At 40.8% G+C, this 13,184-nt stretch overlaps 2 protein-coding genes across 2 annotated transcripts; one reads left to right on the forward strand and one right to left on the reverse strand.

The window, feature by feature from the left end:
• Positions 1 to 297: 297 nt before the first annotated feature.
• On the reverse strand, positions 298 to 8,260 carry msh4 (mutS homolog 4). Its single transcript, XM_086127521.1, has 20 exons — positions 7,785 to 8,260; positions 7,329 to 7,475; positions 7,089 to 7,252; positions 6,898 to 7,008; positions 6,701 to 6,816; positions 6,434 to 6,607; positions 6,154 to 6,326; positions 5,995 to 6,062; positions 5,068 to 5,142; positions 4,916 to 4,980; positions 4,672 to 4,841; positions 4,055 to 4,191; positions 3,638 to 3,741; positions 3,276 to 3,400; positions 1,915 to 2,115; positions 1,707 to 1,825; positions 1,507 to 1,635; positions 1,205 to 1,379; positions 1,036 to 1,124; positions 298 to 868 (listed from the first exon to the last, which is right to left on the reverse strand). Exons 1-20 carry the CDS (start codon positions 7,990 to 7,992, stop codon positions 680 to 682), a joined length of 2,739 nt encoding a protein of 912 aa, XP_085983647.1. The 5' UTR covers positions 7,993 to 8,260; the 3' UTR covers positions 298 to 679.
• A 97-nt stretch (positions 8,261 to 8,357) lies between these two features.
• On the forward strand, positions 8,358 to 10,465 carry vcpkmt (valosin containing protein lysine (K) methyltransferase). Its single transcript, XM_086127160.1, has 5 exons — positions 8,358 to 8,620; positions 8,831 to 8,944; positions 9,040 to 9,112; positions 9,222 to 9,341; positions 9,451 to 10,465. Exons 1-5 carry the CDS (start codon positions 8,364 to 8,366, stop codon positions 9,553 to 9,555), a joined length of 669 nt encoding a protein of 222 aa, XP_085983286.1. The 5' UTR covers positions 8,358 to 8,363; the 3' UTR covers positions 9,556 to 10,465.
• Positions 10,466 to 13,184: the final 2,719 nt, after the last annotated feature.

Consider the following 13,184-nt stretch of genomic DNA (forward strand, 5'->3'; position numbering starts at 1 on the left):
CAAAAAGTTAGGGGTACAGTACTCTGCTTTTGGTGCAAATTTCAGAATAAACCTTACATGTACTATAACCTTTACATGTGAACTTGTGTTGTTATATTACCGGATTTTATAGTTGTCCTGTGAAGCACTTTGTTTCAGCTGCAGCTGTTGTGAAAGTGCTACATATAAATAATGGATTGTATTGAACCGTTACATGACACGACGTATGTTGGGGCCTGATCTGATATGATGGGACATGGGTAATGAAAAATAATAGCAATTAATTTTATTCATCAACTTTCGAGGGACCCAAGGACAAATACCAGAATTTAATGAGATGATTGAAACATACAAATAAAGCGTGTATAAAATGATATAAACTGCAACAAAATAGTGTGTCCATGTAAATATGCCCTAAATAAAAATGGATGAAAATCACAAGAATACTTACATTCTATTTTCTTATGTGTTCGTTTTCTGGGTAACAATGTTTCTGAATAGTTTTCCTGAATGTTGTGAATGCTCTGTATTTTAGCGGTAAATGTTTCACTTTCTCTCCACCAGATTTTTATTGTACATTTGTGGCAAATAAAAGTCAAGGAAGTGCATCCTTGTCTAAATAAACTTAAGACACCAGCCTTTTACTTTCTTACTTAATGCACATCCGGGACAGTCATTCCTCTAAGATTTGATTCCTCTTTTAGGTGTCAGAGGATGCTGGCAGCCCAATAGCCTCCAGCTCTGCCTCATACTGCTTCCTTAGGCCCTTGAGATACATGCGTAGGCTATCTGGGTCCAGTCTGGAGTTTCTGGCAGTCTGCAGGAGGCAGGTGGCCAAGCGGTGTAAAGCGCGCTGCCTCTCTGTTTCTGGATCACTCTTACGCTTGGCCTTGGGATGAATGTCCAAAACACATTTTACTTGGACAGAAACATTTGAAGGGAATTTGAGATGCTAATTGAACACCAGGGGAGCATATTGCATGATTTACTTTTTGCACACATTACTGGACATACAGGACTAAAATATACTTTCCAGGACAAGTGAATGAAGCCTACCAAAAGCTGCTTGCTGACTTTGGAGGCAATTGTCTTTGCTTCCTGGATTATGCTCGAAGGAAGCGAGGTCATTTCTGCCGCTTTGAGGCCTAACAGAGCAATAGTACGATTTGTTTGCGCCCTTCTGACAAATATTTCATCACAGTGATTCAACAGACTGTTTGTTTACCGTAATGTCTTTCTTCAGAAAATCCTTGACTCAGTAAGTGTGTGTACACTATGCTCTCAGTGCCAGTGTCACGAGTGCGTGTGTGCTGAACCTGCATGTGCTGGTTGTCCACATTGGGATACAGAGATTCGAGTTGGCACAGCTCAAGGTAGTGTGTGGCAAACAGGGTGAAGGCCTACAAACATAGAAAAACACCATAATACTAACATATTTTTCATTGTAATCAAGTATACGTGTATAATATAGACTGTAGTAGGCTCATTGATCTTCTTACTTAACAAAGAAATGTCAGCGCGCTTTACCTTGAGGCTGAGGAGAAACTCACAAACTGAGTGACATATTCCAATGCCTTCTTCAGCACTGGTGCCACGGCCCAGCTCATCAATGATGATGAGGGAGCGTTCACTGACATTGTGGATTATGTATGACACCTTAAGAGGAGAAGAAGTTGTTTGATCAAGCAGCGGTTTCTTTTTCACAAAATCAAAAGAATGTAGAGTACCTCCTTCATTTCCAACATGAATGTGGAAGAGTTAGTTTCGAAATCGTCATCAACACCAATTCTGGTGAAAATCTGATCTGCCACACGGAAAGAAGCATACTCAGCAGGGACAAAAGAACCTGAAAAAACAAGCCAAAAAAAAGTAGTGTCACTCAAACCTGAAATCACAGCAGCGTGTTGCTTGAAATATTGTAACGTAATTACTGACCTATTTGAGCCATGATCTGACACAGTGCCACCTGTTTGAGATATGTGGATTTCCCGCTCATATTGGGCCCTGTGATGATGACAAAGTTGCTCCCCTCGGAGACATAACAGTTGTTGGAGACAAGCTGCTGTCCGGGCATTCGCTCCAAGATGGGATGACGACCCTGTTTGATGGCTAATGTGTCTGTGAACTCTGGTCGCACTTGCAGATGACAAAACAATATATAAACACACACACACACACACACACACACACACACGCACACACATAAAATCATGTATCAAATAGCCACAAGGGAGTATTGGAGACCAGTTGGCTTCCATCTTGAGGAGCTGTTAGAAACTCAGTCTTTATGAATTGTCAAGATACAATGGAATTTGAATGGCCCAAAGGTTTTGAAACTTGGAGTTCAAACCAAATATGGCCCAAATGTTTGTGGGTCAGATCATTGCTCTAGAATTCATCTGAAAACAAGACATAAAAATTTAACATTTCCCAATGTCACTTGCCCTGAATCCAAAAGAAGTCCAGAAAACGGATGTTGATCCATTTTGAGGAAGTAACTCCAATTTTTGGTGTGCTTTCCTCTCTCGACATGCCTCGCTCTCATTCGTCCACCAAGTGACTTTAGCCTTCCACTTTAGGGTGCACCCGCTTTTTATTTAGGCATCTTAATTAAGGTTTAGCTTTATGTTTGCCCATTGGTGGTTGGCTCACCAATGGTTGCGAAAGCGCTCGATTAGAAAAGATTAGATTAATTATAAATACACCCAATGATTACAGTTCAATTTGTCTTGGCTCACAATTAAAATTCACTTATTGTGCAGCCATAATGATGACACAATGATTATCATTTTTTAATAAATATATTGCAGTTAAGAGTTAAAAATTGCCACACATTAAATTGATTTGCTCTGAGCAGTCTCCTTATGTCAGTTCCAAACGGCAGCTATTTCTTTTAATTTAAATTGCATTAATCTTTGTTTAACTTATTTGAATGCAATCTGAGAAATCAGTCGCTGAATTAAAATGACATTGCCTCTACAGTTTATAAAGAACTCAAATAGAAGCAATAACATTCTGGAATGGAGTCATTCAATTTCAGATATTTGTTGGAGGAAATTGTTTTTGGAATACAAACAACAACAAATGTATGGACAAAGTAATCTGAGCACATGTTGGCAGGGGAAGAACCGAGCTGTAAATCGGCATGTGTCTGTGGACACTCAGACAACTGAGTGTCTGAACTCGCCACCTTAGGGACTGACGAAGCGCCAGCTCATTGACATTTGCTAGGCGCTGTAAATCAAACATATACAGTGTGACAGTTGGACAAGACATGAGCAGCGCATCACGCTCACCATAGTCAGAGAGGGTGCAGGCATTTGCCAGGGACGACAGCATATCCAGCATCGACACAGCATCCGACAGTTTATAGAGGCAATGGATGTGCTCACGGATAGTGCTGAGCAGTTGACATACCACCCTTGGAAAGAGACAAGTTCAGAGCTGCCAATCAGTGGCTACCAACACAATAGCTTTGACTGGCTAAATCAGTAAATATGGATGTTTTAGTTTGTTTTTTTTGGTGACCTGCGTGAGTCACAAAAAAACCCTGCAAAACACAGAGGCCGCAAACCCGGAATGGAGGGGGTTTTACTGTAACCGTGTGCACCCAATATAAATGTGTTTGTTCTGAGTATGAGTATGTTGCTCTACTCACACATAGGACATGTGAACAATCTCTCTCAGGGCCTCATCACAGCGGTCGTTCAACTTCACCAGATCGGCAGTGGTAAAGCTATAGTTGTCCTTGTGTTTGACCACCTGATAGGACAGATGCAGGATGCCAACAATTATGCTCAGACAATAAATATTTACATTGCCTTATTTATGTTGATTAATTCATGAATTTGTTAAAGGCAACAAATTGCAACTATTAAACAAACAACTGTGAAACAACAAAAATTATCATGGACATCAGGACAAACCAAAGAAAAATTAAGCAAATGACAATTACTCAGGATACTAATGGCGTAGTATAATGCCATGCAGTTTATTTATTTTATTTACTAAGAAAATATTTTTACTTCATTAAAGATAAAATTGGAACTTATATTGTCATTCTCACTGATGATACCTTAATGAACTCCGGAGGTAGTTTGCCCTCAGGAAAGAACCTTCCTTCCAGCTTCATCTGGATGAAGAAACCTCGAGCGGTGCTGAAGCTTGTGCGCATGGGAAAGCCATAGTTCTCCGCCATCTGGTTTACTAGTCCTGAGAAACAATTGCTATGCTATCAACACTTCTAAGACCATCCATGAAAAATAAGCCACTTTTTTCTAAACTTATTTTTGTTATTTATGTGATTTTCGCGTGAAAGTAAATAAGACAGTGACAAAAGACTGTAAGAAGTTGGGTCAGTCCACCGTTTGTAACATTCTGAAATTGATTTATTTTCCTTTTCTTAATGTATCTGCAAATGTTGAGGACATGCAATATTTTGCACCATTCTAAAAGATCTGGCATTATAATCAGCATTTTAAATGCCTTTATTGAGAAAGAGATCCTCATTATGACATGGAACACATTTTGCCCACAGAATGAATAATTCTGGGCCCAAATGTTTGTTTTGAGGTTTTCACCTTTTACTTAAGATACACTTTTTTTTCCATGTGAATTATCAGATTTCAACTGAACATCCTAAGAAAGAAATAACACATGCCTCTTATAAAATAATAATAAAGAGGTCTCCACCTGCAATGTCATCCACTATTTCGGTATAAGCTCGTCGGGCAATGTCCAGGAACTCGTTGATGTTGGGCCGCACGGCATAGCACTTCTGTGTGCGCATGTTGAGGTTCCCCTTCAGGTAGGTGGTGTCGTCATTAATGACGGTTAGGATCTGCTTCAAGATCATGTCAAACCTGAAAGTGTACACAAAACACTGTATAAGTAGAAGTACACACACACACACACACAAATAACAGCACATGCAGACCTGCTGTCCTCAAGTGAAGTGCTGTATGCTTTAAGAAGAGCTGTGTTGCAGTTCTTTAACACCACCTGCATATAAAATTATCTGGTTAAAATAAATAAATAAATAAACCCAACTTTGGAGCTATTAACTTGTGTATATCATCGGACACTAACCCTCAACTGTGGCACCAAATCCAAAGTGTGTTTCAGCTGAATGGCATGTGTAATCTTCGCTTCTGCAACCTGAAACTACAAAAATAATATAAAACAATCGATTACTACTATACATGGGCCTGTAAATAAGAGCATAGAAGTCTATTTGGAACCTGTATGTTTACAATCAACATCGCATTCATAATGAGAATGGTCTGGCAATAATGAAAAGGTTACAATTATTTCAAATTTGTATACATTGACTATGGTGAACGCCAAAATATTTTTTTAAAGATCTTATTCATTTTTTCTTTTTACAATGAACAATGGTGTCTTTATCAAAGGTCTTCTGTTATAATGCACAAACGACACCACAGTTCATATCCACCTTTCACACTTTGGTTTATATCTTGCTTCTGGGTGGGGAGTTCTGTCTCATCACTTTCATTACCATGACAAACAGGGGCGAGGCTACGGCATAGGACAAACAAGCTATTACTCAGTGTTAGCAACTAAGCGACATTTCCGTCCCCTGTGGTGGCTATTTGGGGATTATTTGCGAATTGTGGAGACCCTGAGAGTCCCTCCAAAGCAAGAAATGCTCACCTCTCCATGTCCAGACTGCAAATGAATGGCACTTGCACAAAGCCAATTGTATGCCACTATTTGTCCACCAATATTTGAACATTGCACAACCTACTCTATTCCATTATAATTACGCAACGTTACACAAAGAATTTTATCTCGTGCAGGCAACTTTCACTCCCTCTCACAAAGAGTGGCAAAATTAATAAATACAGTTTCAATGGTGTCAATGTATGTTCTGGTCATTTCTGTGAGCTATTTTTGTTTCCTCTGCTTTGCATCTGAATGCTGTTAACTCACTGGATAATAATTTAGATACAGTTAATATGAGGACATAATAACTAATAAAAGTACTACACATACTGTCTCTTGTTTTGGGACCTGGACGAGAACAGAGAGCAGCTGGTCAATGTCAAGGAAGTGACCTATAGCTGAAGAAGAATAAGACAGGGTCAAAATGTTCAGGTAATTCTGTCAGTACAATACTGTACTCAAGTTTGTTTCAAATTGTTTCTTTGGTACCATTCTTCAGTCCAAAGAAGAGCTCCTCATTCTGCAGCATTTCTTGTATCGTGTCCAAGCGAATGTTGATGGTATCCACATCTATCAGAGGCTCCAGAATATTGGAGCGTAACCTTCTGGCACCACCAGGTGTTTTCGTGTAGTTAAGGACGCCTAGAAGGGTATGGTCGCTCCTGTGTGCATGCACAGTAAACACTGTATACCGTGTACCAAAAAAAAAAAAAGTGACAATACAAGCACATCGAAAATTATGTTTGGTCATCGCTTGCTCTTACTGCACCTGTGGTCTCTGTTGTTGACCACAAGCTCCATGTTAGTGGCAGACGCCGAGTCGATCATAGCCGTCTGTTCGCTTCCTTTAAAGCTCACTTTCAGCGACTTGGCAGCATACACGGAGTTCTGAATAAATTCCAAGTATTTCAGCAAAGCAGCTGCAGCTGCTAAGCAATAATATCTGCACAAATTGGGACAGTTGGTAATAAAATGGTTGTCACAGTTTAGGTCTATTTCTTCTTTTTTTTGCACAGAATTGTACTCAGTGGCATACTTTGCTTGAACTTCCATCAGGACAGTGCTAAATTCTGGAGGACAGAGCTGCTGGATATACTCCAGGCCTTTCTTCTCATTAAAATATTTCCTTTGAATTGCAGTGAATGCAACACCCTGACACACAAAATAAAAATATTTGTACCAAATAGTACAATATTGACAGTTTTCATGCGACATATGTTCGTGCATTGGCACCTGGAAGTTTTCTGTGACAAGACTAAAGAGCTTTGTCCCTTTTCCCTTCTCGCAAGCAGTGTCTGGCATCAGTATTTCCATTGGAGACAAGATGTGGACCTTGGTTATGACCTTGAGAAGTGTACAGGTTGGCATCTTTTTATTACAAAGACGGCAATTACTACAACAACTTTTGTGAGTGCCTAGATTACCTTGGCATATGTTCCAGTGTCCGCAAACTGAGAGAGTACAAGCTCTGGACATTTCAAGTTAAGACTGGCCATTCCAATCTCTCCCCTGGCCAACCCGCGCCCTTCAACCAAGGCTATAACCACAGTTGTACCAGAAGCCGTGGCAGAAGAGGGGCAACTTGTAACTGCAATAAAAGAGAAATTAAAGCGAGAAAATACAACACAACCTCTAACTCAAAATACTGCTTTGGGCCACGGTACCAGTATCAGTCACCGGTGTCCGTGCAAGGTGTGTGGCCCTCACAGAACCAGGGGTTTTCCTTTGGCTTGGCGTTCCTCCACGGTAGGAGCTGTCTGAGGTACATGCAAGGTGGGGTGGATTTGTCCTTCCTGTGTGGTGTGTCCTTTCTGACAAACCAAACCGGTAAGTAGAAGAAAAATCCGATGTATTGATTACTTGAGAAAGAAAAATCAACAGATTAATCAATTATTAAAATATCTTAGTTGCAACCCAGGCTGCAGACAAAATGACAACCAGAACCTCAGAACTGTGAGGCAGACTAACAATTCACCGTGCTGCCCCAATACAAAACCGGACAATACATCATTGTGGTCTTTTAGTCTGGCTCAGATTTTAGTAACTGTTACAACAAAGGTAACATTAGCCTACCTAACATGTTGTGCGATCTTGAACTAAAAACTTAACGCAACAGTTACCCGGGGCAGGGCGAGGAAGTGATGGACCACTGCTGGAGTGACTACTCCCTTCTTCCAGACTTTGACAGGACAAACCAGGGCAGGCTGATACCAGATTACAAGAAGTGGTTCTATTAACAAGGCTTCTTTCAGCTGGAGATACCTCACAAGTATGGCCACTTTCGCAAGTATCACTTGTGGCAATCTCTTCTGTGCTGCTACGAAACATTGCAAAAGTAATAAGTCCACACTATATGAAGTCTGTTTTCCAAGTCAGTGGTACCACTTAAGTCTTAAATTGCGTAAAAAGGTTAATATAACAACAAAGACGCCGGGAAGAAGCTGATGCTAGCTAAGAAGCAACCAACTTTCTGGCGCGACCGACGCACGCCTGCCCGCCCTCTCGCCTCTTCCGCTCGTTTCACGCAAGGTTGGAAATATTATCGCTGACATGTCCTAAAGTTTTTATTGGCGGATTTAATACCAACCACCTGCCTGAACTCAGCATTCGTGCGCGACAACATACTTTAATAGTATGAAAGAAAATATTATTTTAATCTGAGCTGGTGGACTTCCGTTTCCGCTTTGGGTTTATCCAACATGGCGGCGCAGGAAGAGTACAACAACTATTTTGTGAGACAAATCGAGAAAAACGACGGTTCTCTCTTGACAGTGTGCCAATGTTACATGGGGGACGTGGGCTGCGTGGTGTGGGATGCGGCCATCGTTCTCGCAAAATATTTAGAAACAAAACAATTTTACAATCCGTCCTCAGGAGTGAATTTATGGGCTGGCCAAAGAGTGGTGGAGTTAGGAGCCGGAACAGGGGTCGTTGGTTTGATGGCAGCAACATTGGGGTGAGTAGCATATATAGATATGGAGTAAATGTGTTTTTCATATAAAAATTTCCCGTTTATGTACACATCGGATTATTTTGCCCTATGATTGGAACTGTTGTCAACCAAAGACCTCCTGTAGTATCATAAACCGTGGACAGTAGACGCTTCGGTATTGGCTTACCCAGTTAATGTCTTTTAATTCCTGGTTCATTGTTTCGACTCCCATAGGGCTAATGTTAGTGTGACAGACTTAGAAGATCTGCAGACCCTCCTGAAAGTGAACATTCAAGGCAATCAGGCTCTCATCAGTGGTGGATCCATAACTACCAAGGTACTGAAATGGTTTGTACTATTTTTTTATAATTACATGCTTGATTGTAGGTGATTGTCTGTGTTTGGGTACTCACATTTAAAGTCTGAGGTGTTCTTTTGCGCAGGGGTGAAGATGTATCTGGTTTCCTTCCACATCCAAACTATGTCCTTATGGCGGATTGCATTTATTACAAACAGGTATTGTTACAGATAGAAGTCTAAATTGACATTTTGCATATTTTTATCATATCCACGTGCAGCATTGCACTAAATCTCTTCTCAAATGCTTTCATTTATTCCCACGAAGTCAGTTACCCCGCTGGTGGAAACATTGAAGCTGCTCAGTGGACCAGAGACCTGCATCATTTGTTGCTATGAGCAACGCACTGAGGGCATCAACCCAAAAGTAGAAAAGCAGTTTTTTGAGGTAAGAGCCATGTCTTTGAGCTGTAAATATAAATGCATGAATATGTAACAGATCCAGTATTGGGTCTTGCCACTCAATGGGTCATGTCCTTCATTATTTCATCCTTTAGTTGCTGCAACAAAGCTTCAACTGTGAAGAAATCCCTTTGAGCAAACAAGATAGTGAGTTTAGCAGTCCAGACATTCACATCCTACATTTTAAGAAAAAAGTTTGAGTTTGTATGTAAATAGATTGTTTCTTTGGCCTAATACAACCTGGATTGATTGCCAGCCAAGCTCGGAGCTCACAAAGAAAAATAATTATGTTACGGTATGTGTCTGATGTGTTACTGCAGTGTTTGCTTGTCAATATTCATTGTTTGAAGGAATTTCACTCCCACTTGATACTAATTTTTTATTACCCGGTGAATGAAATTCCCTATTAACTGCTCTCATTAGCACAGGCGATGATTGTAAAATGGAATATGTCTTCTATGTAAATATACAATGTGCGGAAATGGTTTTCTAATGTTTAATTTTTATATCACCTCCAACTGAGGTGTAATGAAAAAGCTTAAGGCAAGCTCAGGGAAAGCAGACTAACACTCGTGACACGCTTGATGCTCAAGCAAGACGGCGCTGTCAGAGTGCTTTCACAATGCAGCAATGTCCAAACACATATTAAGAATTTTTCTTCCATTATAATATTTTTAGGATTGTGAGATGCCCAAATCGAAATCACGATTAAATGTCGATTAGTTGACCAGCACTAGTTCACACTCACATTCAATTAAGATCTGTCACTTGGAAAAGTCATCAATGAATATAACAGTGTTTTTCAAATGTTGGAGGATAATGGAATACAGGTGCTCAATACTCAAAGAAAACCCACGCAAACACGGAGATATATATAACTCCACACAAGATGCCCAGAATCACTTTGCTGCTGTAATAGCAAATAATGTACACAATAAGCACCTATTTTGGTGTCATGTTTCTATGTGACATGAATCCATGTGTGGACGCCATGAGTTTGTAGTGGAGCTAAAGCATTGCCTATTTGTAACACTAGGGGGCAATAGTTGCCATTAAAAAAAAGTGTGGCTCAGTTTTGAATCTTAAATAAAGCTGCAGTTTCATGATGAACCAGGGATTGTTGCTTGTTTTTTTTTCCCTTGATGTCATTTTAATCAGTCACATGACTGTCAATTCAACATCATGTCGAGGCTCCAGTCACGGACTAAAATGTGTACTCCATACTGTCTATTTATCTAAGCTTCAAGTCGGTGCTGCAAATGACAACTTTCGTGCCACTCACAGTTCTGCCAGTCTTTTTTTTCTCCATGCGAGGGGAATTCCATCCCAAGTCCCAGATGGTACGCATGATTATGGCTCTTTTACAAGCATAAACCGTGAAGCATATCCGACTCTACCACAGGCATGCGGGGGGGGGGGGGGGGGGGCTCTTTCCAGTCTTTAATGCACCTCACTGTTTACACTCATGAGCTCTGGTGCAACAATGGCCAAATAAAGCGATTAATGCTAACATTGGGCTATCACTGTGTTGTCCCTGTGTGAACCTGAGTTTTAGATGAAATAAGATAAGAAAACAGTGGGGCAATAATCACAATATCTCAATGTGAACCCTTACATGAAGTATGCTCTTACATGACGTATGCTCACCAGGAACATTCTGTCCTTGGATATATTGCAGTTTACCATCCATCCATTTTCTATCGCGTTTTTCCTCATTAGAGTCTTGGATGAGCTGTTTCCAACCCTTGGGGACTTTGGGCAAGAAACGGGCTGTACCCTGGCATGGTTGCCAGCCAATTACGTGCCACAAAGAGAAACAATCATTGACACCCAGTCAGTTTAGTCTTCACTTGGAATATGGGAGGAAGTGGAAGTACCTGGAGAAAACCCACACACACTGCTCACCTGTTTTATGAAGCTGTGCCATGATTGGTTGTTACCTAAAGCCCTGAGCAAATGCGATGTCGTTGCAGTCCACAGCAAGTGCCAAAATGGGCGCTTCCCCCCCCCCCTGTGATTGACAGCAACAGGGGGGAATTTTACTGCTTAACTCGTACCCCACAAACACAATACCAATAAGAATGCTTTCATTTGAATAGTTGGCATGTATAAAATTTATTATTGTAAAGAAAATTTGGGGGTTGATGTCGCCTTTAAGCAGGCATAATATTATTGACCCCACACTAATGGTTTGAGATGATTCAGTTCTCCTGTGATTCTGACTGTGATATGCTCGTCGAATTAATGTAATTTACAGGTAGCGTTAAAAAGTCCCGGGGCAAGGGGGATCATTTGGAGATTAAAGTGGAACGTTGCTTTTCAGTGCAGCATTCCCACTGCATCCCTACTGACCCTCTTATCAGTGAAATTATTTAGAAACCAACATCTCCCTCGTGTCCTCGCCTTCATAAATGTTTCCAAAAATAATTCCAACAGTGTTGCGATAGTCTTGGCTAATTCGATGAACACTGCTGGGGAACAGTTAAATGAGGGGGTCTTACTATGAAGCGATGATGTGTGTTGTCAGTAAACATTGTTGGACATGTGTTGTACATGTTGCCTGGAGGCAGAATGGCAGCGGTTTCTGCCCACAGATGGTGCTTTTTGTGGAAAATTAGACAATTTAATCGAATAAAATGTCAGTTAACAGCCCAGCTGAAATTCTTAAGAAATAACTAAGTAAGCGTCGGGTGTGCAGATTCATCAATGAAATAATTGAGTTTTTCTTGATTCAGGATATCTTCCTATCACGGTATATGGTAGTTGTTTAGATTTCAATACATTGTTTGAGTTCCAAATACCATCTGTGCTACGCACACAACTTCCTCTGTCGATTTTGCGTAGAAAAACAAAAGGAAAACAGCTGGGCGAGGGAGTGCGTGCGACAGTGAGCAGCAGCACCACCCTGCTGCATCACAGTCAAGTGACAAAGAGGAGCCTTTGTGTCATCATCATCATTATCAACATCATGTTTCCTGGAGGCAAGCGACATTGTGTTCCCCATATGAAGAGACATTCTATATTAAAAGTTTGGCTTCAAAATAGAAACCTAACTGGGACGGTTAAAGATAGAAAAGGCTGTGTAAGTGCATAGAACTACACCCTCATGGATCATCTCTCGCTCTTTCACCTGCCAAAGATGACTCAACTCAAATAAATGCTCTCATGAATGCCTCACAGACACGGTCAGAGCTCCACTGGAACTCATTTGATTAGTGCGCTCACAGATTACGTAATGAAATGTGCCATTTTTAATGGCTTCGAGTGGTGTATGGCGCTAGCATGCCTGACAGACTGAATATAATGGTTCACCTGCCACATGCACACACACACACACACTGTTGACCCTACGGATGGTTTGGATGCGGCAAAGACAGCCGTGTTGCAGTTTAGTGAGTACACACAAGCACACGATAACACATGCTTGCACATACTGTATGCGCTCCTGTTTTAAGACCCTTCTGCATTATTTCTCAAAAATATTGGGACGAGGCCTCTTAGTTCCCTCTAAATGATATCAGAAAATATTTATCTTACAAAACATTTTGGACAATTATATGCCTCAAACGTTCAAGGTATAGTTTTGGGGAATCCTTAAAAATCCTTTCAAAAAACATCCAACATGCATTTTCCATGAAAAAAAACGGGAAATGTGTGGAACACCCCGCACCCCACACACACATTTTTAAGAATATTTAAAAACTAGTGAACAAAAATCCTTGAATACGCAAATCCGCGGGTGCTGAACTGCAAGTAGCTGAGTGATTAGACGGTTTAGGAAGCCAAAACGAGATTCCCCTTGCAGATTCCATTTGCACTTTGTGCTGTG

Source organism: Hippocampus guttulatus, chromosome 13 (genome assembly GCF_054856545.1).
Source record: "Hippocampus guttulatus isolate MCC_2025c chromosome 13, RoL_Hgut_1.0, whole genome shotgun sequence".
Classification (NCBI taxonomy): Eukaryota; Metazoa; Chordata; class Actinopteri; order Syngnathiformes; family Syngnathidae; genus Hippocampus; species Hippocampus guttulatus.